Below are 26,438 nucleotides of genomic sequence, written 5' to 3' on the forward strand. Positions count from 1 at the left end.
TTGATTTATTATTGAACTTGATGCAAGTTATTTGATTTATTATTGAACTTGATGCAAGTTATAACACTTATTTGATTTATTATTGAACTTGATGCAAGTTATTTGATTTATTATTGAACTTGATGCAAGTTATAACACTTTTATTTGATTTATTATTGAACTTGATGCAAGTTATAACACTTTTATTTGATTTATTATTGAACTTGATGCAAGTTATAACACTTTTATTTGATTTATTATTGAACTTGATGCAAGTTATAACACTTATTTGATTTATTATTGAACTTCATGCAAGTTATTTGATTTATTATTGAACTTGATGCAAGTTATAACACTTTTATTTGATTTATTATTGAACTTGATGCAAGTTATTTGATTTATTATTGAACTTGATGCAAGTTATAACACTTTTGTTTTATTTATTATTGAACTTGATGCAAGTTATTTGATTTATTATTGAACTTGATGCAAGTTATTTGATTTATTATTGAACTTGATGCAAGTTATAACACTTATTTGATTTATTATTGAACTTCATGCAAGTAATAACACTTTTATTTGATTTATTATTGAACTTGATGCAAGTTATTTGATGTATTATTGAACTTGATGCAAGTTATAATACTTTTGTTTTATTTATTATTGAACTTGATGCAAGTTATTTGATTTATTATTGAACTTGATGCAAGTTATAACACTTTTGTTTTATTTATTATTGAACTTGATGCAAGTTATTTTATTTATTATTGAACTTGATGCAAGTTATACCACAGCTGCACAGTTATTTTATTTATTATTGAACTTGATGTTATTTTATGTTATTGAGTTTGAATGTATACAACTTGATGTTACTTGATGTTCAATAAACTTGAAAATGTTAAGCTTGGCATTAGCGTTGTGTTGGGGCGATGGGGGCAGGCGGGGCTTGAAAACTCCCCCTTATCCAAAGTGGGGGATGACAAAACAAGTTTGAGAGCCACTGCCTTAGGGGATCTGCTCCAATTTTGTTGTTCTCTGAACCTGTTCACTGTAATAATGACAATACAACTCTACTCTATTCTATAAAGTCAGACTGTGTCTGAATGCTACAATAATAACGTGCCACATTTCACGGTCGGTAACTAACAGCGTTGTAATGATTGAAAGGGTAATTCATCAGATTACCCGTTACAAGAAAAGAATAACAGCATTAGTATTGTCATCATTTTGAAACACCTAACACTGGCTGTCAAACATGCCAACACTAAAAGTGTCTCGGAACCATAAAAACTAAGTTCTTTCCTATTGTTGGCACTGTAGGTTTTGGATCTTTTGAACTTCATTGCTGTTCTGTTTGAGCTAAATAGCTGAGCGGGTCAATTTCCCCCCTAATTGACGTGCGATTAAGAGTTGGCAAATGTGCAGTGTGACCTTCCCACAGGAGTGGACTCTGCAGTCAAGATTCTCACCATCTTGGAAGACTCGCTCCACATTCAAGCCGTAGGTGGCGCAGGTTTCGTAGTAGGTGCAGCGCTTTAGGTCGTTGGAAAGTTTTCTGGCCCGGCTGTCGTCGATCACCCTCGGGTTTGATGAGCTGATGGCATCTGAAACATATTTGTGTCATTGAAAGGATTTCCTTTAGATGTTAAAGCCAAATATCCGATATTCCCACATCACTCTCCCTATTAGTTTTTAATCAACACTTCTGTCACTCTTGACATGTTCACTTATTTGTCTCATTTATCCTCCACACTTCATGCTAGTGTGCTTTTAAAGAAAGTTGTACCTACATTCTGATTCTGATTCTGAACAAGGCACTGTATTGGGTTCAACAAAGTGATTAAATGGGTGTTATTTCATGTCTGGAGGGCTATAATCATGTTTTAGAAGGTTGTAAATAGGCTGGCACTGCAAAAAGTGAAATCTAAGTAAGATGAAATATGTCAAATAAGGTGATGTTTGCTTATTTTCTGTCTGATAAGATCATTCTTCTCACTAAGCAGATTTGATGTTAGAGTGTTTTACTTGTTTGAAGTGTTTTGCTCCTAAATGATCTCAGTAAGATATTACAGCTTGTTGCTGAGATTTGATGAGCTATATTGAGTAAAATATCAAGTGTTGTGTTATCAACACTCACAAGTAGAAAACTACTTTTTTAAAGTCATCATTTCTTATTTCAAGTATGAACAAAAACAATCATGACTTTGACACGATTGTGTCTCATAATTAAAACAGATGACAGCCAAATGGACTTTGCTGTTTTATTTCCAATGAAACAATAGAAAACACGTACTCATATAGTAGTACAGTTGGCACAGTACAGTAAACTGACAGTTCATATTTAAACAATTCACATTTCAAACAATTTGGAACAGAAATAGTTCATGCACATTCAGATGAATTCCTCAAAATTACAATTCAAACATTTTTGACCGGGGGCTGGGCTGTATATATGTGCACTAATTGACTGAAAGAGCACGCACTTGGCGTGATGATGTCATGTTATCCATGGAAAAATGCATGTTTAGACCATATGATTAGCCTGAGCGGCTAGGAGACCCCGAGAGTAACAAGCGCTTGCCTTGTTGCCTTTCCATTAAGAACAATAAATTAGTTTTTAGTATAAGTTTGCTGGTTTCAAGAAATGTAATGCCGAGTGCATATCATTATGTCAAGATAATGGCACTAGCATTTACTTCATTTAAGAATATTTTTCAACATATTGAGCAAAAAGGTCTCTTTTTTTTCTACCAATAAAAGTGCACTTGTTATTAGTGAGAATATACTTATTTTAAGCTATTTTTGGGTTCATTGAGGTTAGCTAATTTGACTTGTTTTGGAAAGTCTGGACAAGCCAAATGTTCTTGTTCTATTGGCAGATCATTTTTCTTAGTTCAAATAAAATACACCTCATTTTTGTATTTTTTTTCTTGTTTGAACACTGACTTTCTGCAGTGTAGATGTTAACTACGAAAGAATTTCATCTATTAATAAGATTCTTACTTGGCGAAAATGTATTCATCACGGTCAAGTCTGGAAGCAATTAAATGCTATAATCGAGGGATGACTCAATCAATCAATCAAAGTTTATTTATATAGCCCTTAATCACAAGTGTCTCAAAGGGCTGCACAAGCCACGACGGCATCCTCGGCTCAGATCCCACATCTACTCCTTATCTCCTCTCCTCTGGCACATTTAGGAGGGGTGGGTTAGAGCCCAACACACCCACGTGTCAAGAGAATGACTCCAAATTGTGATCACTGAATGCAGTTCTTAATTACCCTTCTCACCTTTCCTAATAGAAATGAATATAAAATAATCCACACAGTCAAAAACCACGACACACTCACTCCGTCGTGCACGTAAAAAAGACGTCTGATTTAAAGCAGGGGTGGCCACTACGTGGATGGCGAGCTAGCGGTGGATGGTGGAGGGTGTGTCAGTCCATCGCCAGCCAGGCATTAACAAAACAGACCTAAAAATGAGTGATCATCAATCTTCACCAAGACGTGACTTTGGTCACTTGATTGACACTCACGGCACTCTTGTGAGATGACGCCGGGTGCAGCGAGCTCATTATTAAGAAAAAATGACCGACAGGAAGGCGAGAAACACTTTTTATTTCAACAGACTCTCGCGCCGTACCCGCCGTCAAAACACAGTTCCTACCTTCACAATAAAAGCGCTGCTTCATCCGGCCTGCGCTAGTTAAATAAGAGTCTCAGAAAGTTGGCGCACACAAGCTAGCAAGCTACGCTGCCAACGTATTTCTTGCAAAGTGTATACAAAGGAGTATGGAAGCTGGACAAACAAATAGCAAGCACTTTCATGCAGTGTTGGACCGAGAGGACGACTTTTTTTCTCCTCCATTCGAAAACGTGGAACTGTCTGATTCCAATCCATGCAAATCATCCGAATCAGGTCATAGACCAACTTATATTCCTGTCTTCATGAAGGAAAGCAATGTTAAACATGCTTGTATTATCATTAAACACCTTTCACTTGTTAACAAAAACAACCTCTCTTTCATGAATAAATCAATATAAATGATATTTATGAGTGAGGTAGAGCCCCTCCACTTGGCCAATTGAAAAGTAGCTCGCCTGCACAAAAAGTGTGGGCACCCCTAAATTAAAGCAATACAAATGATAGCGACCATTCTCACAAAAGAAATAAACATCTTGACTGATTTAAAAAAAAAACAGTTATTCATGAGTATATTTATGCACTTGATTTAATGTTATTGATAATAAACGCTACCTTGCATAGTAGAAATAAACTTGGAAAGACAATATAGGACTAATGCATGAAGTCTCAAGCAAACAAGCTGAAGCACAAATGAGAAAGACGCACTGTGCACGCCATACCACTCAATGTGCACGCCATACCACTCAATGTGCACGCCATACCACTCAATGTGCACGCCATACCACTCAATGCGCACGCCATACCACTCAATGTGCACGCCATACCACTCAATGTGCTGCGGTGACAAAGGATGGCATGCATATTTTTTGTCTACAAGTGCATTATTTCATTTTCAAATAGAATATCCATTTTAAATCAATTTAATTTGAATAAGGTTTCACTACATTCAAATATATTTTGGTACCTCAAACCTCCAAAATGTTAAGTGACTCGCCAGTCCACACTAATTAATGTAATACAATGACTATTAAAAATCTCATTTTATGGCATTTTTTTTATTAGATTTGAAAGCTTTCAGACAAACTATCATATATTAATAATGCTAAAGTAATTGTAAAATAATTTTGAAACTGACAAACTTTTGACCAGCAATTTGTTTGACTTTTATAGTTAAGTTGAGGAATAAACAGGATGTTGCATTGTCTTGAAGACCCCAAACAACTTTATGGTTGAGGGAAAAGGTTTGTATCTCTTTGAAATATAAATAAGAGCTTTTTTGACGTCATTTACACGTTGGTACATTTTTTATGTCAACAAAGTCTGAGATATATTTTAATTTGTAAATCTTTACTGTGTATTATAACTAACGCACCACTTTTGGTTTCTCCAATGACATAAAAAAAAACGGTGTGGTGGGAATTTCTTAAAGTCCTACATCATTTTAAATAAATGCATTTTTTTATGAAGTTATTACAACATTGATATATGCAGCTATGAAGATCCTCCAGTAGGTGGCAGTAGTGCATTAAACATGGTCACAGAGGTGGCTGACTGTACTTGTACATATAGAGCAGGGGTCACCAACCTTTTTGAAAGCAAGAGCTACTTCTTGGGTCCTGATTAATGCGAAGGGCTACCAGTTTGATACACACTTAAATAAATTGCCAGAAATAGCCAATTTGCTCAATTTACCTTTTAACTCTGTTATTATTAATAATTAATGATATTTACACTTAATTGAACGGTTTAAAAGAGGAGAAAACACGAAAAAAATGACAATTCTATTTTGAAACATAGTTTATCTTCAATTTTGACTCTTTAAAATTCAAAATTCAACCGAAAAAAAGAAGAGAAAAACTAGCTAATTCGAATCTTTTTGAAAAAATTAAAAAAATAATTTATGGAACGTCTTTAGTAATTTTTCCTGATTAAGATTACTTTTAGAATTTTGATGACATGTTTTAAATAGGTTAAAATCCAATCTACACTTTGTTAGAATATATAACAAATTGGACCAAGCTATATTTCTAACAAAGACAAATCATTATTTCTTCTAGATTTTCCAGAACAAAAATTTTAAAAGAAATTCAAAAGACTTTGAAATAAGATTTAAATTTGATTCTACAGATTTTCTAAATTTGCCAGAATATTTTTTTTGAATTTTAATCATAATAAGTTTAAAGAAATATTTCACAAATATTCTTCGTCGAAAAAACAGAAGCTAAAATGAAGAATTAAATTAAAATGTATTTATTATTCTTTACAATAAAAAAAAAAAATTTACTTGAACATTGATTTAAATTGTCAGGAAAGAAGAGGAAGGAATTTAAAAGGTAAAAAGGTATATGTGTTTAAAAATCCTAAAATCATTTTTAAGGTTGTATTTTTTCTCAAAAATTGTCTTTCTGAAAGTTATAAGAAACAAAGGAAAAAAAATAATGAATTTATTTAAACAAGTGAAGACCAAGTCTTTAAAATATTTTCTTGGATTTTCAAATTCTATTTGAGTTTTGTCTCTCTTAGAATTAAAAATGTCGGGCAAAGCGAGACCAGCTTGCTAGTAAATAAATACAATTTAAAAAATCGAGGCAGCTCACTGGTAAGTGCTGCTATTTGAGCTATTTTTAGAACAGGCTAGCGGGCGACTCATCTGGTCCTTACGGGCTACCTGGTGCCCGCGGGCACCGCGTTGGTGACCCCTGATGTACACACATCTCTCTTTTTTCTATACTTTTCTGCGAGGTCTCCATCTCTGAGCTCAAGTAATTATTTCGGTCTTACAACAGAGAGTGAAAATATTCTGATGGCTTGTTTGAAATGAGTATAGCATTGTCACCATGGTGTTAATACAATATATACATTGTGTTTGTAATCCATAACAATCACATAATAGATATTTTCTTAAATTCTTTTGTGAATTTTTAAAATGCAGTTTTGATGTTTAAATATGCCTGATTTGCCGAGGCCACCACTTTTATTGAAGTTTGACTTCTTCCAAGATGTTCCTCCACTTTTCAAAGAGGAAGGAGCTTTTCCACTTACAATATTGACATCATTCAACGGTTGTTGGCAGAGCCCCTGATACATGTGCATACAAATGGAGCATGTAGAAAATACTAGCCGCAGTTAGCATTTGAGCTACAAGCTTTCTCTCTTCTTTAAGTTGCAAGTTTGAGTGACGAGCATTTCCACCGCCTGCAGTCACATTTGTAACAGGGTTGTGCCGTTTGAGCAGTAAAGAGTTCATATATTGTTCCATGTTACTGTTCCTGCTTCATTTGCACAAGAAAAACAACTGTTAGAGCTATAAATAATTCATGCATTGACACATCATGTTCCTGTTTCATTTAGATAAGAAACCAACGAAAATACGTTTTAATGACAGTTTGTTGACATGCTCAGAGATCAACACCCTGCCCTCCAACCATCATGCTGCGACACACGCACATACAATAGACATTTATCTATTAAAATACTAAAAAGCTGTAGATCAGGGGTGCTCACACTTTTTCTGCAGGCGAGCTACTTTTCAATTGATCAAGTTGTGGGGGATCTACCTCATTCATATATATCATTTATATTTACTTATTTATGAAATATATGTTTTGTTAACAAGTTAAAGGTGTTTAATGATAATGTAAGCATGTTTAACACATATAGTTAATATTGTTAATAAATTAAAGGTGTTTAATGATAATACAAGAATGTTTAATACATATAGTTAATATTGTTAACATGTTAAAGGTGTTTAAAGATAATGCAAGCATGTTTAACACATATAGTTAATATTGTTAACAAGTTAAAGGTGTTTAAAGATAATGCAAGCATGTTTAACACATATACTTAATATTGTTAACAAGTTAAAGGTGTTTAATGATAATACAAGCATGTTTAACACATATAGTTAATATTGTTAACAAGTTAAAGGTGTTTAAAGATAATACAAGAATGTTTAATACATTTTGTTAATATTGTTAACATGTTAAAGGTGTTTAAAGATAATGCAAGCATGTTTAACACATATAGTTAATATTGTTAACAAGTTAAAGGTGTTTAAAGATAATGCAAGCATGTTTAACACATATACTTAATATTGTTAACAAGTTAAAGGTGTTTAAAGATAATGCAAGCATGTTTAACACATATAGTTAATATGGTTAATAAATTAAAGGTGTTTAATGATAATACAAGAATGTTTAATACATATAGTTAATATTGTTAACATGTTAAAGGTGTTTAAAGATAATGCAAGCATGTTTAACACATATACTTAATATTGTTAACAAGTTAAAGGTGTTTAATGATAATACAAGCATGTTTAACACATATACTTAATATTGTTAACAAGTTAAATGTGTTTAATGATAATACAAGCATGTTTAACACATATAGTTAATATTGTTAACAAGTTAAAGGTGTTTAAAGATAATGCAAGCATGTTTAACACATATACTTAATATTGTTAACAAGTTAAAGGTGTTTAATGATAATACAAGCATGTTTAACACATATAGATTCCTTTCTTTCATGAAGACAAGAATATAAGTTGGTGTATTACCTGATTGTGATGACTTGCTTTGATAGTAATCAGACAGTAGTGCTGATAACGTCCGCATTTTCAAATGGAGGAGAAAAAAAGTCCTCCTTTCTGTCAAATACCACATGAAAGTGGTTGCTTTTTGTCATCTTATTTGTCCAGCTTCCATACTCCTTTGTGTACACTTTACAAGAAACACATTGGCGGCAAACTCCGTAGCTTGCTAGCTTGTGCACGCCAGCTTTCTGAGACTCTTAGCGCAGGCAGGATGAAGCAGAGCTTTTATTGTGAAGGCAGGAACTGTGCAGTCGGTCTTTGGAGTTTTGACGACAGGTACGGCGCCAGAGTCTGTTGAAATAAAAAGTGTTTCTCGCCTTCCTGTCGATCATTTTTTCTTAATAATGAGCTGGCAGCAGCCAGCGTCATCTCAGAAGACCCTCGGGTGCCGTGAATGTCAATCAAGTGACGAAAGTGACATCATAGTGAAGATTTATGATCGCTCATTTTTAGGACTATTTTTTTAATGCCTGGCTGGCGAACGACTGACACACCCTCCGCGTTCCACCGGTAGATCGCGATCGACGTAATGAGCACCCCTGCTGTAGATGCTGTTTGCCATATTTCAGTTTGTCCTGTCTACCGTTTGTTTCATAGACATACGCATCGCTTGTTGTTGTTGTTGTCTTCTTGGAAATGACTTTGCCGCTTAAAGACACCGCAGACGGTGTTGCCAGATGGTCGCGCTATGAAAACAAGTTGCAAATAGTAAGGCTAGAAGACTAGGCAACACTGTAGGTAAAAGCAGCTAAAAAAAAAACACTGCTTATATTCCGGTTCTTCAGAAAAATGCTGTACAATTAGGGCTGCGACAACTAATCGATTAAATCGATTAAAATCGATTACCAAAATAGTTGGCGATTAATTTAGTCATCAATTCGTTGGAACTATGCTATTTTTTTTGGTTATTTTTTGTTTGTTTTGTTTTATAAACCTTTATTGATAAACTGCAACATTTACAAACAGCTGAGAAACAATAATCAAAGTAAGTACAAAAACAGTACAAAACAGCGCCAGGGCGGCGGTGAGGCTACGTCTCATGAGGTGGCGTAAGCTAGCCAATGATGTGTCATGTGCAGCTCACGTGACCACGGCGTCTCCTTTGCCGGAAACATTGGAAAAATGGCGCAGGAAAACACTAGCGATAGTTTAGCGGAGAAACATCTTGCGGTTATTGCTTCAATGGAGAAAAGTGTACGACCTAAGTGGTCCAAAGTGTGGGAACACTTCACTTTCAAGACTTCAAAGAAGAGCGTTTCCTGCAAAATGGCACGGAAGTACAACATTGCTTCAGAAGCACCTGAAGAAGAAACATGTTGGAGCCATGGATGAAGGGAACAACTCACAGTACGTAACTTTTTAAGTTAAAGTTATGCCTTTGTTGCAACGCGGGGCTGATAATGTGTCTCCGGCACATTTGACTCCGTTTTGAGAGAGAAAACGCACGGTTACCAATTTGGAAATAAACGTAACGGACAGAAATATCTCAGGTTGGTTTCATAATGGATCAATGTAGCCGGGCCGATAAAGCTATATAAATATATTTAGATTTGAGTGACGCTTTAGTATAACTAAACGTTATGAAGGTGCTGGAATATTTCATGCTATTATTCAGAGGCAACCTAAAATGAATCTTTTATTATTCACAACAGAAACGTGTACAATATCTGATTCAGTTCTGATGACTTACATTTCTGTGTTATTGTTGGTGTATGCTGCACCCCCAATGTCCACAACATGGTGCCAGTATGCTGGGTTTTTTTCAATAAAATACTGGAAAGGATAGAAATGTAGTTTGTCTCTTTTATCCGATTATTGATCGATTAATCGAAGTAATAATCGACAGATTAATCGATTATCAAATTAATCGTTAGTTGCAGCCCTATGTACAATACTATGAAATTATTTCATAGAACTACTGTAGTTGTTTGTAGTAAATGCTATTGTAATGTATTTTTGTCTTAAAGTTAGGTTTTCTTTTTAGAAAGCATATTCCATGTTAAAATGGTGTTTTGGGAGGGCTAAGCACAAATTAAATGTATATCAATTCATTTCAATGGGCTGTTTAGAGACAAGTGTTCTGAGCCAAAAGCAAGAAGAAATATGTTTCCCAATCAAATACTGTGTTAATCCAATTTTTTGATCAGTCAGATGAAGATGCTTAGATGCAAGCCTGTAAACACGACCTACTGGAAATGATGCGTGTGCATGTAACGTGCATGTGTTTGGGTCAGACCTTGCGTGCCGACTAGAACCAGCGGCAAGTCGGCAGCGTTCCTGTAGTTGGCCAGGCGATTGAAGTAGTGATAGACTGTCTGGAAGCTGATTTCATCCTCAAGACTGAAGACGAAGATGACTGCGTCCACCCACAAGGCAAACTGCAGACAGAGGTCAGCAAATAAGCATGGCGGACATACATATTGGAACATGACAGCTAGGGATGATGTTCGAAATCGGTTCTCCCGGTTGTTCGATAAGAAAAGAACCGATTCCATGGACTTGAATCCCTTTTTGAGAACCGGTTCCCGTAATCGAGGCCACTATAGTAAAGAAAAAGAGTTGGTTCTTTATTTGAATCCCTGGGAACGAATCCCTTCCCACGTACACGGACCTGCAATGTTATGTCCATTTGATTGTAGACTCTTACTGACACCTTGTGGCGATATGAAAATACTACGCGTCATTAGTTTGGGCACTTCCGGGTTGGCGACTCAGTTCAGTTCATGAGACAATTGAGAAGTAGACAAGTTGTGTTAGCTCTTACAAGCCTTGGAAAAGATAAGTCTGTAAGTAAACTGTTTAACTTGTTTATATAACTCAATATTAAGGTGGAAAGTGTTTAAGTTTGGTACTAAGATGTTTATTGAAAAACGATTTTTGTGCACTGTTTCAATGGATGTTTTGAGGACTTGAAATGGCTGCCAGTCGTGTATTTCCACCATCGAAATAGTTTCAACACTCAGAAGTATTTGTTTGATGATAGTACTGTATATTTGTGTGAAGCTAATATTTACATATTGTGTATTACATTTCAGTATGTTAATTGAATCGCATAGCTTATACATTTGTCATTGTGTGTATTTCAGTTTTTTTTTTTTACAATAACAGTCCAGTGCAAGACAAAAGTAAAGATAGGAAAAGAAAAAGCAAGATCAACAACAATAAAGAGCCTGAATGGATTAATCTTCTTTGGGTTGTTTGTTAGCTGTCTGCCAAGCTGTATAACCTCAACACGCATAGTGAGGGCAGAACAGGCAATATGCAATTATTGCCAGGCTTCGCTCTCATGTAAGGGGGGAAGAATTGTTGATTGATGACTGTGGTGTTCTCAGTGTCATAGTGTGTGTAGTTAGTATGTTCCAATAGCAGCAGAAGTGCACTTTTTGGAGAGCTGTATTATTTTCAGTTTTGTGCCACTATATTATTATTTATACACCTATAGTGATCACATAGACAGGTTGTTTTTGTGTTACTGTATTTATTTGCTTTTCTGAAAAATCCCACTTAATATACTTTGGGTAACAGTCAATGTTTTCATTTTATTTTTTTTAGGGGGGTAACAGTCAATATTTATTTATTTATTTTATTTTATTCTTATAAAATAAAAGTGAGCTTTTGTTCAACCAAATATTGTGTTTTTTTCCATATACAACGACCTATCTGGATTCGATAAGGAATTGGTTTGATTGATTGATTGACTGATTGAGACTTTTATTAGTAGGTTGCACAGTGAAGTACATATTCCGTACAATTGACCACTAAATGGTAACACCCAAATAAGTTTTTCAACTTGTTTAAGTCGGGGTCCACTTAAATTGATTCATGATACAGATATATACTATCATATATACTATCATCATAATACAGTCATCACACAAGATAATCACATTGAATTATTTACATTATTTACAATCAGGAGTGTGGAGGGGGGGTGGGGTGGGGATATGGACATCAAGTAGTGGACATAGAGAGAGAGAGAGAGAGAGAGAGAGAGAGAGAGAGAGAGAGAGAGAGAGAGAGAGAGAGAGAGAGAGAGAGAGAGAGATCAGAAGGCAGAAGAAAAAGTATCTGCATTTGATTGTTTACATTTGATTATTAGCAATCCGGGGAGGGTGTTAGTTTAGGGTTGTAGCTGCCTGGAGGTGAACTTTTATTGCGCTTTTGAAGGAGGATAGAGATGCCCTTTCTTTTATACCTGTTGGGAGCGCATTCCACATTGATGTGGCATAGAAAGAGAATGAGTTAAGACCTTTGTTAGTTCGGAATCTGGGTTTAACGTGGTTAGTGGAGCTCCCCCTGGTGTTGTGGTTATGGCGGTCATTTACGTTAAGGAAGTAGTTTGACATGTACTTCGGTATCAGGGAGGTGTAGCAGACTTTATAGACTAGGCTCAGTGCAAGTTGTTTAACTCTGTCCTCCACCTTGAGCCAGCCCACTTTAGAGAAGTGGGTAGGAGTGAGGTGGGATCTGGGGTGGAGGTCTAGAAGAAACCTGACTAGTTGTTCGATAAGAGGATTCGATAATGGGCTCGAACTCGATAATTTCTTATTAAACATCATCCCTAATGACAGCTCATTTACTGGATAGAGAGCACACTCAAGACTCAATTTCACCCTGATAAGTTTGGGAGAACTAAAGTGTTATGCAATACCTGAGCCTCGGGCGGGCCCCCTTCATCCCTGATGAGCAGCAGGTGACTCTGCCCATCAACCACGATCTCTTTCTTGAAGCGTCCACCTGTAGGAAGCAACAGCAGTCAGAGAGCAGCATGGGCTCATCAGAGACTAACCTAATTGGACTCTAAACCTTTTATTTGTCATCATACTACAGAGAGCGATGGATGAAATGATGTTTGACATCCTCTACTGACTCTTTGATTATGTGAGGGAGGCGAGAGAAGAGGAAATCTATCAGAGCTTCAAATGCGACTATTGTCCTAAATGTTGAAATGTGTCTCAGTCGGAAGGTTAGGAAGCAAAGAAATGTTACATCCGTCATCGGTGAATGTGCTTGATGAAGATGAAGAGTGATCTAAAATGAAGGTTGCACCAGCCAGCAAGTTCTGCTTGGGATTTTAAAGTCAGTCTTTTAAATGGTGTTGTAAGACAGAACCATCAGAGTACTAATACAACAATTGAACCACAGCCAAGCAGTTCTGGCCATGCTGCTGCAACCGCTCAAGCGAGATGAAGGAGAGGAAGATGAGGATAGTTACCTGCATCCACGTCAGCTAGCATACAAGAGCAGCAGCAAGAAGAAGATGGAGAGGAGAGGAGAGAAAAAAACAGATGAAGGGTGCAAAGAGCAGATTTTTTGGCCAACTTCTTTAGGCACATCGTTCTGCACGGACACAACTCTTGTGTGTCTGAGCACTCCTGAACACACCGCAAGTTAAGCTTGTGTTCAGTCACAGCTGGCAGCCTCAGAATAGTTTTGGTTAGCGGCTTTGTGGCACCGTGAACGCTGCCTCAGCTCACAATCAATCAGCATGGGAATGAAGACTAAGTCATATTTTTAGATTCCAGGAATTTGAAAACAACACAGCTACTTTTCTCAGCCGTAGTTGTGAGACCAGGTCAGAAAACTGTCCGGAATCTTCTCTAATAACAATAAGCTGAAAGACCTGAGAGCAGAAATAGCAGTGGTGGTGAGAGCTGAACTTGAAGCGGCGTGATAGTGCAGGACCACACTCACAACTTTGGGGGATCCCCATCACCACTAAGTCTGGCATCTCAAGCAAGGAAATAAGCAGTCCCAGCTATTTTTCACACAAACAACCAAGTTTCTTTATACACACAGAGGTCAAACTGGGGGGAGCGCATTAGATGACTACTGTTAGTACCTTGCCATTTACTTCATGTTGATAAAGATCTTACAAACAGATAGTCCAGTTGAATAATACTTTAAAAACATGCAGCTTTTTGGTGACATCCCACTTCCTATTTCTCTTAGCTCGACTCAGAGCACATAAATGAAAAGTAATGGACAAAAAGACATTCTTTTGTTGACTACCGTATTTTTCGGAGTATAAGTCGCTCCGGCCGAAAATGCATAATAAAGAAGGAAAAAAACATATATAAGTCGCATTTTTGGGGAAATGTATTTGATAAAAGCCAACAGCAAGAATAGACATTTGAAAGGCAATTGAAAATGTCTAAAGAATAGTGAACAACAGGCTGAATAAGTGTACGTTATATGAGGCATAAATAACCAACTGCTATGTTAACGTAACATATTATGGTAAGAGTCATTCAAATAACTATAACATATAGAACATGCTATACGTTTACCAAACAATCTGTCACTCCTAATCGCTAAATCCCATGAAATCTTATACGTCTAGTCCAGGGGTCGGCAACCTTTACCACTCAAAGAGCCATTTTGGCAAGTTTCACAAATGAAAGGAAATAATGAGCCACAAAAAAAATTGTTTAATTTAAAATGAAAAACACTGCATATAAAGCTTAAATTGCTTTGTGCTATGTTAACCAGGGGTCTCAGACACACGCACCGGCACGCACTTTAATATGGAAATTTGAAGTTAGTGCGGCCCGCGAGATTTGAATGTATGGCGCTTGATAGCGTCATACTTGCCAACCCTCTCATTATTTCCGGGAGACTCCCGAATATCAGGGCGTGATGGCACTGCTTTTGGCGCCCTCTACAGCCTGCCCAAACAGTGTAACTGCACGACCACATGTAGAATGCAGCTTCAGCTCGCTCACGTAAGTGACAGCAAGGCGTACTAGGTCAGCAGCCACACAGCTTACACTGACGGTAGCCGTACTGTATAAAACAACTTTAACACTGTTACGTTACAAATATGCGCCACACTTTGAACCCACACCAAAAAAGAATGACAAACACATTTCTGGAGAACATCTGCACTGTAACACAACAAATACCCAGAATCCCATGCAGCACTAACTCTTCCGCTCAACCGACGCACGGAGGCGGTGGGGGGGGTTTGGTGCTAGCGGGGGTGTATAATCTAGACCGGAAGAGTTAGGGCTGCATGGGATTCTGGGTATTGGTTGTGTTGGGTTTATGTTGTGTTACGGTGGGATGTTCTCCAGAAATGTGTTTTTCATTCTTTTTTGGTGTGGGTTCACAGTGTGGCACATATTTGTAACGTAACAGTGTTAAAGTTTTTTTATATGGCTACCGTCAGTGTAAACTGTGTGGCTGATGAGTAAGTATGCTTTGCTGTCTCCTACGTGTGCAAGTATAAGCTACATACAACATGTGGCCAGGCTGACATGCTGTTTGTAAATGCTATAGAGGACAAATACTGCAGTGCAATTAGGGCACACCCTCAATTTAGTAATTAGATTGAAAATAGAATTATATTTGCCCTGGGAGTTATCTAGGAGAGGCACTGAGATCCATAAATGTCCTGGGAAAATCGGGGGGGTCGGCAAGTATGCAGCTGAACCGCATCAGAGTGGTCAAAGAGCCGCATGCGGCTCCGGAGCCGCGGGTTGCCGACCCCTGGTCTAGTCTCTTACGTGAATGAGATCAATAATATTATTTGATATTTTACGCTAATGTGTTAATCATTTCACACATAAGTCGCTCCTGAGTATAAGTCGCACCCCCGGCCAAACTATGAAAAAAACTGCGACTTATAGTCCGAAAAATACGGTACTTGTTATCTGGATGTTGCTGGTCAAAAGTAAAGATGTTTGGTACCTTCAGGCGACTCCTCCTGGACATATGTTCCTGTAAGGTACCTGTGGACCAGTGCTGACTTTCCACTGGCCAGGTTACCCACAATGCCCTGCAGAGAGAGTGAGGTTTTTCGGACACTGACAATACGTTACAGACTTGGACGTAGGAGACCGAACTCACCACTTTGAGTTCTGGCACGGTGCGACTGAGAGTCCACTCCTGGCTGTTCACAAAAGCATCTAAGAAAAAGAAAACACATGAAGTATTTTTAAAGTCCAGCCACTAAGACCATGGCATGTACGGTATGTTACATCATCTGGCCAACATCCTTTTTTTAGTGGTCAGTGACTAAAACCTGCCAGTTTGTTGTATTCCTACAGCAGGAACAGGAGGAAGGTTAGGAATGAAGACAGCCTGTATTGCTCTAACCTTTAAGATTGACGATTGGTTACTTTAAAAACATTTGATTTTTCACAGCATGTCAACTGTTTCCAGACAGACATAAGTGGTGGCCAAGCTGACCTCCTGCAACACACTAAAAGTCCATCAAGGGCCACAAGGTAAGTAGGCCAGTAGGCCGCACTCCGCCAGACCTTCTCATTAATTCATTAGATGCAATCTGTGAGTGCTTAAAGCCCTCCAGGAAAGAAGACCAGCCAGTTTGCGCTTCCATTCATCTGACAGTTCCTGAAGTGACCTACAAATATTCATCATTTATCTGGGGCTGTATGTCAAAATGCTTCCAACCCTGATCAAACATACATTATTACTGGTAGTTTGGATCAACCCAATTATGCAGCTTCTATGCAACATGTTCACACCTCCGATCTTATCAGTTTGCAAAGAATCCCGGAGAATCCATAGACACAGGAGGATATTGTTGAGGTCTCCACAGCCCGCGTGGAAACTCACTGCCTTGCAGGATGTTGATTCAGCTGCTTCCTGTTATCGTGGCCGTCCACTCGGTACGATTCGCTGGCAGGGACGGACAGTAGAGACAAGCTACCAGGCCATGAGCGTGGTCAAGAGCTGACGCGTTACTTTTAACCCACAACATCAATCGAGCTTTGTGTTGAGTTTGTATAACATTACTAGCCGTCTGTTCGCTGCTGCGAAAAAGCGAAAAAGCTAAGTAGCGCTCTATCTGTGTGCTTTTAATTGTTCTACAGCTTTCTTTATCACTTCTCAAACATTTTTAGTGGTACTATTTAACTTGCAAATCACCCGATCTCTGTCCCACCCTTTCCTCAGCTAGCTAGCTGCTAAGCTAGCGCGGAGAAAGGCAGCGCCGGTCAGTAAGAAGCTACTCCTACAGACCGCGACCACTTCCCTGAGGACAGCAGGAACTTCACTCGGTGACAGAAAACACTGTGAGTAATGGCTTCCTGCGCGTCTTGCACCATACTCACGGAGAGGTTGGCTCTGCTAGAGGGCCGTGTCCGCCAGTTAGAGCAGAGTAATGTCGTAACTTTAGATGTTGCGGACACATCTGCTAGCGTTAGCTGTAGCGAGCTAACTAGCCCAGCTTGTAGCAGTCCTAAGCGGCCTACAAGCTACGGTGTACCGGTTGAGACGCATAATAGATTTAGCTCTTTAGCTAGTCCTACACCCCAGTCTACCGGGCACCACACCTTAGTTATAGGGTACTCCATCACCCGAAACATAAAGCTTAGCAAACCAGCCACAATAAAGTGTATCCCCGGGGCCAGAGCACCTGACATTGAAGCTAATCTTAGGGAGCTAACTCGCAACAGGCCTAGTAAACACGTACGACAGGCTAATCGCACCACTAATTATGCGAATATAGTTGTACACGTTGGCTCCAATGACACTAGAATGAGACAGTCAGAGATTACAAAGAGAAACATAGCCAGGACTTGTGATCTCGCCAGAAAGATGTCCAGGCATCGAGTAATTGTCTCTGGCCCCCTGCCTGCGAGAGGCAATGATGAGAGATATAGCAGATTAGTCTCGCTTAACAAGTGGTTGGCTAGCTACTGTAGGACGCAGGGACTAACGTTTATTGATAACTGGCCCTCTTTCTGGGGCAAACCAGGCTTGCTGATGAGAGACGGCCTTCACCCTAACCAGGAAGGCGCCATCATCCTGTCTAGAAACATAGACTACTATTTAAGTCTCACTTGACTGACTACACTAGAGCAAGCCCGGTCACAGGCAACTACAATGTCTGTTAGTCCGGGTGAGGAGTCAGTTAAGCTAGAACTAGCCAGCGCCAGGCTGGATAATCCATGTACGCATAGCAATTCTCTTAGAATAATACACAATTCACATAATGTTTTTTCTGTTGTGTCTGTGTCAGGGGTGGACATGCATTCTACTGAGGTGGCAAATTATGATATGTCCAGTCTATTGCAGCACCAAACAAACAATCGGAAAATTCCCGTCATATCAATTCCTAGATATGGTCGAAACTATTTAAAGTGCACTACGCATAATAAACGCAACATTGTTAATATTGCCACTACGGATAATCTTAACAAAAACTCGTCAAAACAGCCCAATACCTATAATATGGGCTTTTTAAACATAAGATCATTGTCTCCCAAGGCGTTATTGGTTAATGAGGTCATTAGAGACAACAATCTTAACGTCATTGGTCTTAGCGAAACCTGGCTCAAACCGGACGAATTTTTTGCGCTCAATGAGGCATCTCCTCCTAACTATACGAATGCGCATGTTGCCCGCCCTCTTAAAAGGGGAGGGGGTGTCGCACTAATATACAATGAAAATTTCAACCTTACCCCTAACCTAAATAATAAATATAAATCGTTTGAGGTGCTTACTATGAGGTCTGTCACACCGCTACCTCTCGACCTGGCTGTTATCTACCGCCCCCCTGGGCCCTATTCGGACTTTATCAGTGAATTCTCAGAGTTCGTTGCTGATCTAGTGACGCACGCCGACAATATAATCATAATGGGGGACTTTAATATCCATATGAATACCCCATCGGACCCTCAGTGCGTGGCGCTCCAAACCATAATTGATAGCTGTGGTCTTACACAAATAATACATGAACCCACGCATCGCAACGGTAATACAATAGATCTAGTGCTTGTCAGGGGTGTCACCACCTCCAAAGTTATGATACTTCCATATACTAAAGTAATGTCCGATCATTACCTTATAAAATTTGAAGTTTTGACTCTTTGTCAACAAGCTAATAATAATAATAACTGCTATAGCGGCCGCAACATTAATGCTGCCACAACGATGACTCTTGCTGACCTACTGCCTTCGGTAATAGCACCATTCCCAAATTATGTCGGCTCTATTGATAAACTCACTAACAACTTTGACGATGCCTTGCGCAAAATTATTGATAGTATAGCACCGCTAAAGCAAAAAAGGGCCCCTAAAAGGCGCACCCCATGGTTTACAGAAGAAATTAGAGCTCAGAAATTATCATGTAGAAAACTGGAACGCAAATGGCGCGCGACTAAACTTGAGGTTTTCCATCAAGCATGGAGTGATAGTTTAATAACTTATAAACGCATGCTTACCTTAGCTAAAACTAAATACTACTCAAATCTCATCCGCCTCAACAAAAACGATCCTAAATTTCTGTTTAGTACAGTAGCATCGCTAACCCAACAAGGGACTCCTCCCAGTAGCTCCACCCACTCGGCAGATGATTTTATGAATTTCTTTAATAAGAAAATTGAACTCATTAGAAAGGAGATTAAAGACAACGCATCCCAGCTACAACTGGGCTCTATTAACACAAATACGACTGTATATACGACGGACACTGCCCTCCAAAATAGTCTCTCTATTTTTGATGAAATAACATTAGAGGAATTATTACAGCGTGTAAGTGGGATAAAACAAACAACATGTTTACTTGACCCACTTCCTGGGAAACTTATCAAGGAACTGTTTGTATTATTAGGTCCATCAGTGTTAAATATTATAAACTTATCACTTTCCTCCGGCACTGTTCCCCTAGCATTCAAAAAAGCGGTTATTCATCCTCTGCTCAAAAGACCTAACCTCGATCCTGACCTCATGGTAAACTACCGACCGGTCTCCCACCTTCCGTTTATTTCCAAAATTCTCGAAAAAACTGTTGCACAGCAGCTAAATGAACACTTAGTGACTAACAATCTCTGTGAACCTTTTCAATCCGGTTTCAGGGCAAATCACTCTACGGAGACAGCCCTCGCAAAAATGACTAATGATCTATTGCTAACGATGGATTCTGATGCGTCATCTATGTTGCTGCTTCTTGATCTTAGCGCCGCTTTCGATACCGTCGATCATAATATTTTATTAGAGCGTATCAAAACACGTATTGGTATGTCAGACTTAGCCTTGTCTTGGTTTAACTCTTATCTTACTGACAGGATGCAGTGCGTCTCCCATAACAATGTGACCTCGGACTATGTCAAGGTAACGTGCGGAGTTCCCCAGGGTTCGGTTCTTGGCCCTGCACTCTTTAGTATTTACATGCTGCCGCTGGGTGACATCATACGCAAGTACGGTGTTAGCTTTCACTGTTATGCTGATGACACTCAACTCTACATGCCCCTAAAGCTGACCAACACGCCGGACTGTAGTCAGCTGGAGGCGTGTCTTAATGAAATTAAACAATGGATGTCCGCTAACTTTTTGCAACTCAACGCTAAGAAAACGGAAATGCTGATTATCGGTCCTGCTAGACACCAACATCTATTTAATAATACCACCTTAACATTTGACAACCAAACAATTAAACAAGGAGACTCGGTAAAGAATCTGGGTATTATCTTCGACCCAACTCTCTCGTTTGAGTCACACATTAAGAGTGTTACTAAAACGGCCTTCTTTCATCTCCGTAATATCGCTAAAATTCGTTCCATCTTGTCCACTAGCGACGCTGACATCATTATTCATGCGTTCGTTACGTCTCGTCTCGATTACTGTAACGTATTATTTTCGGGCCTCCCTATGTCTAGCATTAAAAGATTACAGTTGGTACAAAATGCGGCTGCAAGGCTTTTGACAAAAACAAGAAAGTTTGATCATATTACGCCTATACTGGCTCACTTGCACTGGCTTCCTGTGCACTTAAGATGCGACTTTAAGGTTTTACTACTTACGTATAAAGTATTACACGGTTTAGCTCCAGCCTATCTCGCCGATTGTATTGTACCATATGTCCCGACAAGAAATCTGCGTTCAAAGAACTCCGGCTTATTAGTGATTCCCAGAGCCAAAAAAAAGTCTGCTGGCTATAGAGCGTTTTCTATTCGGGCTCCAGTACTCTGGAATGCCCTCCCGGTAACAGTTAGAGATGCTACCTCAGTAGAAGCATTTAAGTCCCATCTTAAAACTCATTTGTATAATCTAGCCTTTAAATAGACCCCCCCTTTTTTAGACCAGTTGATCTGCCGTTTCTTTTCTTCTCTCCTCTTCTCCCCTGTCCCTTGCGAGGGGGAGTTGCATAGGTCCGGTGGCCATGGATGAAGTGCTGGCTGTCCAGAGCCGGGACCCCGGGTGGACCACTAGCCTGTGCATCGGTTGGGGACATCTCTGCGCTGCTGACCCGTCTCCGCTCGGGATGGTTTCCTGTTGGCCCCGCTGTGGACTGGACTCCCGCTGATGTGTTGGATCCACTGTGGACTGGACTTTCACAATGTTATGTCAGACCCACTCGACATCCGTTGCTTTCGGTCTCCCCTAGAGGGGGGGGGTTACCCACATATGCGGTCCTCTCCAAGGTTTCTCATAGTCATTCACCGACGTCCCACTGGGGTGAGTTTTTCCTTGCCCGTATGTGGGCTCTGTACCGAGGATGTCGTTGTGGCTTGTACAGCCCTTTGAGACACTTGTGATTTAGGGCTATATAAATAAACATTGATTGATTGATTGATTGATACTAGAGGTGGGAATCTTTGGCCACCTCAAGATTCGATTACCATTACAATTAAGGAGCTACGATTGATAGAAAATCAATTATTGATGCATCTTTAATTTATACACATCAATGCAGTTTTACATTTCTTTTCTTTTCACTAAATAGAAGTTTATCATTTGCAACTTTTAAAAAACAGTGCATTTGCAACAAGAAAAAGTGGAATTAATTCCCATTACATTTATTAAATGATTGGAAATGTGTGCAAAACTGAAACATAAGAGCCGATAGTAAAGCAGCTGGTGGGATCTCTGGGTGAGGTGGCTCACTGCGGTCAGCCACATTTTACAACTGTCTGCCTTACATCATTTACGATAAATACATCGATTATCAATTATTGACATTTACAAATCGATTTTATAATCGTCCATGTCCGAATTGCGATGCATCTAAAAATGGATTATTTCCCCCACCTCTAAACATCAGGTCGCCTGAGTTTGAATATATTTTTATTTATAATACTGTATGGTAAGATACAGTGGTTACCTCGGCTTACAAGTGACCCACCTTACAATTTATTTGAGGTATGGGCCGTCTTTTCACTCATTTTCATTTGCTTTAAAGGCCTACTGAAAGCCACTACTAGCGACCACGCAGTCTGATAGTTTATATATCAATGATGAAGTCTTAACATTGCAACACATGCCAATACGGCCGGGTTAACTTATAAAGTGACATTTTAAATTTCCCGCCACACTTCCGCTTGAAATCGTCTCGGTATGATGACGTATGCGCGTGACGTAGCCAGTTTAACAGAGGTATGGCTTCCCCATTGAAGCCAATACGAAATAGCTCTGTTTTCATGTCATTATTCCACAGTAATCTGGACATCTGTGTTGGTGAATCTGTTGCAATTATGTTCATTGCATTATGGAGAAAGAAGCTGAGCAAGCAAAGAAGAAAGTTGTCGGTGCAAAGCAGATATTTTGCGAGGGAAGTCAGCAACACAACACAGCCGGTGTTTCATTGTTTACATTCCCGAAAGATGCAGTCAAGATCGAAGAACTCGGGCAACAGACTCTAACCAGGAGGACTTTGATTTGGATACACAGACGCGATACCGTGAGTACGTAGCTGCGCTTCCAAACATTTGATCGCTTGCTATAACTAGCTCGAGCTAGTAGCTAGGAGCTAGCATAACAATCACCTAGGTGTTTGTTATGCGGGATTAATTTGTGGCATATTAAATATGAGCCTAGGTGTGTTGTGGCTAATAGAGTATATATATGTCTTGTGATTATTTACTGTTGTAGTCATTCCCAGCTGAATATCAGGTCACCCCCGGCTCTCACAGCATCTTCCCTATCTGAATAGCTTCAACTCCCCACTAGTCCTTCACTTGCACTTTACTCATCCACAAATCTTTCATCCTCGCTCAAATTAATGGGGAAATCGTCGCTTTCTCGGTCCGAATCTCTCTCACTTCATGCGGCCATCATTGTAAACAATAGGGAACTTTGCGTATATGTTCAATTGACTACGTCACGCTACTTCCGGTAGAGGCAAGCCTTTTTTTAATCAGATACCAAAAGTTGCGATCTTTATCGTCGTTGTTCTATACTAAATCCTTTCAGCAAAAAAATGGCAATATCGCGAAATGATCAAGTATGACACATAGAATAGATCTGCTATCCCCGTTTAAATAAAAAACATTCATTTCAGTAGGCCTTTAAGTTGCAGGCAAAATGTTTTGTTAAACACCAGCTTAAGATACTTTCCCACAGTTCGACAGTGTTTCTCAAAAAGTGGGTCGTGACCCCTGGGGGGATCGCAGTGAGGTGTCGGGGGGGTTTTGAGTGGCAGGGGAGATTTTCATTATTTGTGTCTACACTTTAGTATTCATGTTAGAACGATACACACGCCTGAAGATAGGAGGCAGCAGTGCTCAATCTAATCTACAGGCTCCATGTTCTACTCACAGTGCGTTGTCAAGTTCTCAACTTAATTCAATTCACGGGCGACCCGTTAATCTGTCTCCTCCAGGAGAGTTTTGGTCCGTGTACGTCGCAGCCATCCATTTTTCATGTGCGACCTACTCATATGTTCAAACATTAAATGGGGATACAGTGTTTCCCATAAACTACCAAGATACCTGTGGCGGTGGGGGCGTGAGTATGGGCGTGGTCACCATGACATCATCGAGTAATTTGCATAATTTACTACAATGATTTTATTTTCTCTAAAAAGGCTCAAAAAATGTATACTTACTAATTAATAATAACAGTTTTGTTTTAAACATCCATCCATCCATCCATTTTACAATATAATTACAACACTTTATGTACATATTTATATACAGATTTGAACAATAAGTTATTCACTGAAATATATTTATTAATTGTGGTTCTTACAAAAAATATATCTTATAAAATATAAAAGCTAAAATGTCTTAAAGCTCTGCCCCTTTAATTAGTGCATACTAAACAATTTAACTTTAGCCTACTACTACAAGCATATTATTTACCAGCAACATAAAGTGAAACAGAGGAAGAGGTGTCCTGCCACAGTCAGTAACAAATAAACAGAAAACAGTAGTGGTGGCAGATAGACACAGAGCTTCATCAAACATCTGATCCACTGAACAAAGAGCTCCAAAAATCTTGAACTTTAGACTGCCATGAGTTTTACTCCCTACACTTAACCATGTGTTTCCTACTGCCTGCACACTTTGCACCCTTTGTTATATACACATGTGTTTGTAATATAAATACATTTAATAGAGTCAAATACAAATAAGGCAACAAGAGAAGTATCCTACACTTCTCTTTTGTAAAGTCAATCTGAACAGCCGATATGGGCATCTACATTAACTATAGGATTTGCCTGAGAAGCTGGAGAGGACAAAAAAAAAAAAAAAAAAAAAAAAAAAAAAAAATATATATATATATATATATATATATTTTTTACATTTTTAATTATTTTTTTTTAAATTTATTTTTTTTAAATTTGTGGCAGACGTAATTCTTTTGTGGCGGGCCGCCACAAATAAATGAATGTGTGGGAAACACTGGGATTACAAAAAAAGAGTATTCCACTCGTTTTATTTACCAATTTCGATTTTCAAACATCAATGAAATCCGATAATGATTTAATGTTTTGTTTTTTAGCATCCATCCAAAAAACAGGAAAAATCTTCACAGATCATTGAGCAGCACTGGTATAGTGAATACCAGTGAACATCCAACATCTGGTGTCTCACTCCAACGTGGAGGTGGGAATCTTTGGACACCTCACCATTCGTTAAAATTTTTTTAATTTTTCTTGCATTTTTTTTTAAATGCATATTGATGCATTTCTATTCATTTCCCTAAATGAATGTTTATCACTTGCAACTTTTAAAAACAGAGCATTTGTAATAAGAAATTCCCATCACATTTGTTCAAATCATGGCAATGTGTGCAAAACTGGAACATAAGTGGCGTATAATAAAGCAGCTGGTCAGATTTCTCGGTGAGGTTGGTCGCTGCAGTCAGACAAATTTTAAAAACTGTCTGAATACACAAATGCCTTATTACAGCGATGTTTTGACATCTTGTCAGACACAAATATCACACTTTGGAAAAATAATTTTAACATCTTGACCTGTGGAGGACTGAATGGCATGACAAAAAGGCCTAGTCTATAAAATCCGCTACACCTCCCTAATACCGAAGTACATGTCAAACTACTTCCTTAACGTAAATGACCGCCATAACCACAACACCAGGGGGAGCTCCACAAACCACATTAAACAAAGATTCCGATCTAACAAAGGTCTTAACTCATTCTCCTTCTATGCCACATCAATATGGAATGCACTCCCAACAGGTGTAAAAGAAAGGGCATCTCTATCCTCCATTCAAAACCACACTAAAACACCTCCAGGCAACTTCAACCCTTGACTAACACCCTCCCCCCTCCACATCCCACCTCCCCGGATTGTAAATAACCAAATGTAAATAATCAAATGTATTTCCAATGTATATACTTGTTCTTATGCTATCTGAACTCACTATGTTCTCTGCTCTCTGTACATATCCTACCAAGTCACACCTACACTGTTTCAATGTCCATTTTTCTGATGATGCAATTGTTGATGACTGGAGTGCTGATATCAACCAAACCCTCCTCATCCCACCCCCCGGATTGTAAATAATGTAAATAATTCAATGTATATACTCTGATGATGAACTTGTGTGATGACTGTATTATGATGAGAGTATATATTTGTACCATGAATTGATTACGTGGACCCCGACTTAAACAAGTTGAAAAACTTATTGGGGTGTTACCATTTAGTGGTCAATTGTACGGAATATGTACTGTACTGTGCAATCTACTAATAAAGTTTCAATCAATCAAAACATCAATCAAAAAATCACTGTGTGGTGGAAGCTGTGTTGCAGATAAAGACACTTCTGGATTTGAGCCCGCAGTTGTCGAGGAGATTGTGTCGCTCGGCAATAAGATGGGGTTGGACATGGACAAGGATGACGTGGAGAAGTTGGTGGAAGAGCACAACGCCGAGCTGACAACAGCATGGGTCACTACAGACAAGTTTTAAATTGCCACCACAAACAGATGTCACTGGATGGATTATGGGTGCAGCGAGGACCAAGTGAGGCCCAGTATGGTCCCAGTACTATCAA

The 26,438-nt window shown here is 38.8% G+C and overlaps 1 protein-coding gene across 5 annotated transcripts in view; it reads right to left on the bottom strand.

The window, feature by feature from the left end:
* agap1 (ArfGAP with GTPase domain, ankyrin repeat and PH domain 1) overlaps positions 1–26,438 on the bottom strand; it is a 210,179-nt gene that overhangs the window by 129,284 nt on the left and 54,457 nt on the right. For 3 of the 5 annotated variants that reach the window (XM_062041900.1, XM_062041927.1, XM_062041919.1), the window contains 6 exons: positions 16,074–16,132; positions 15,915–16,002; positions 13,438–13,452; positions 12,874–12,959; positions 10,459–10,600; positions 1,449–1,583 (listed from right to left, as the gene is read on the bottom strand). In XM_062041900.1, the coding sequence (XP_061897884.1) occupies positions 1,449–1,583; positions 10,459–10,600; positions 12,874–12,959; positions 13,438–13,452; positions 15,915–16,002; positions 16,074–16,132 (525 nt within the window). The remainder of the gene's footprint in view (positions 1–1,448; positions 1,584–10,458; positions 10,601–12,873; positions 12,960–13,437; positions 13,453–15,914; positions 16,003–16,073; positions 16,133–26,438) is intronic. The other 2 variants (XM_062041909.1, XM_062041936.1) reach the window with 1 other exon arrangement.

This window comes from Entelurus aequoreus, linkage group LG01 (genome assembly GCF_033978785.1).
Source record: "Entelurus aequoreus isolate RoL-2023_Sb linkage group LG01, RoL_Eaeq_v1.1, whole genome shotgun sequence".
In the NCBI taxonomy this organism is placed as follows: Eukaryota; Metazoa; Chordata; class Actinopteri; order Syngnathiformes; family Syngnathidae; genus Entelurus; species Entelurus aequoreus.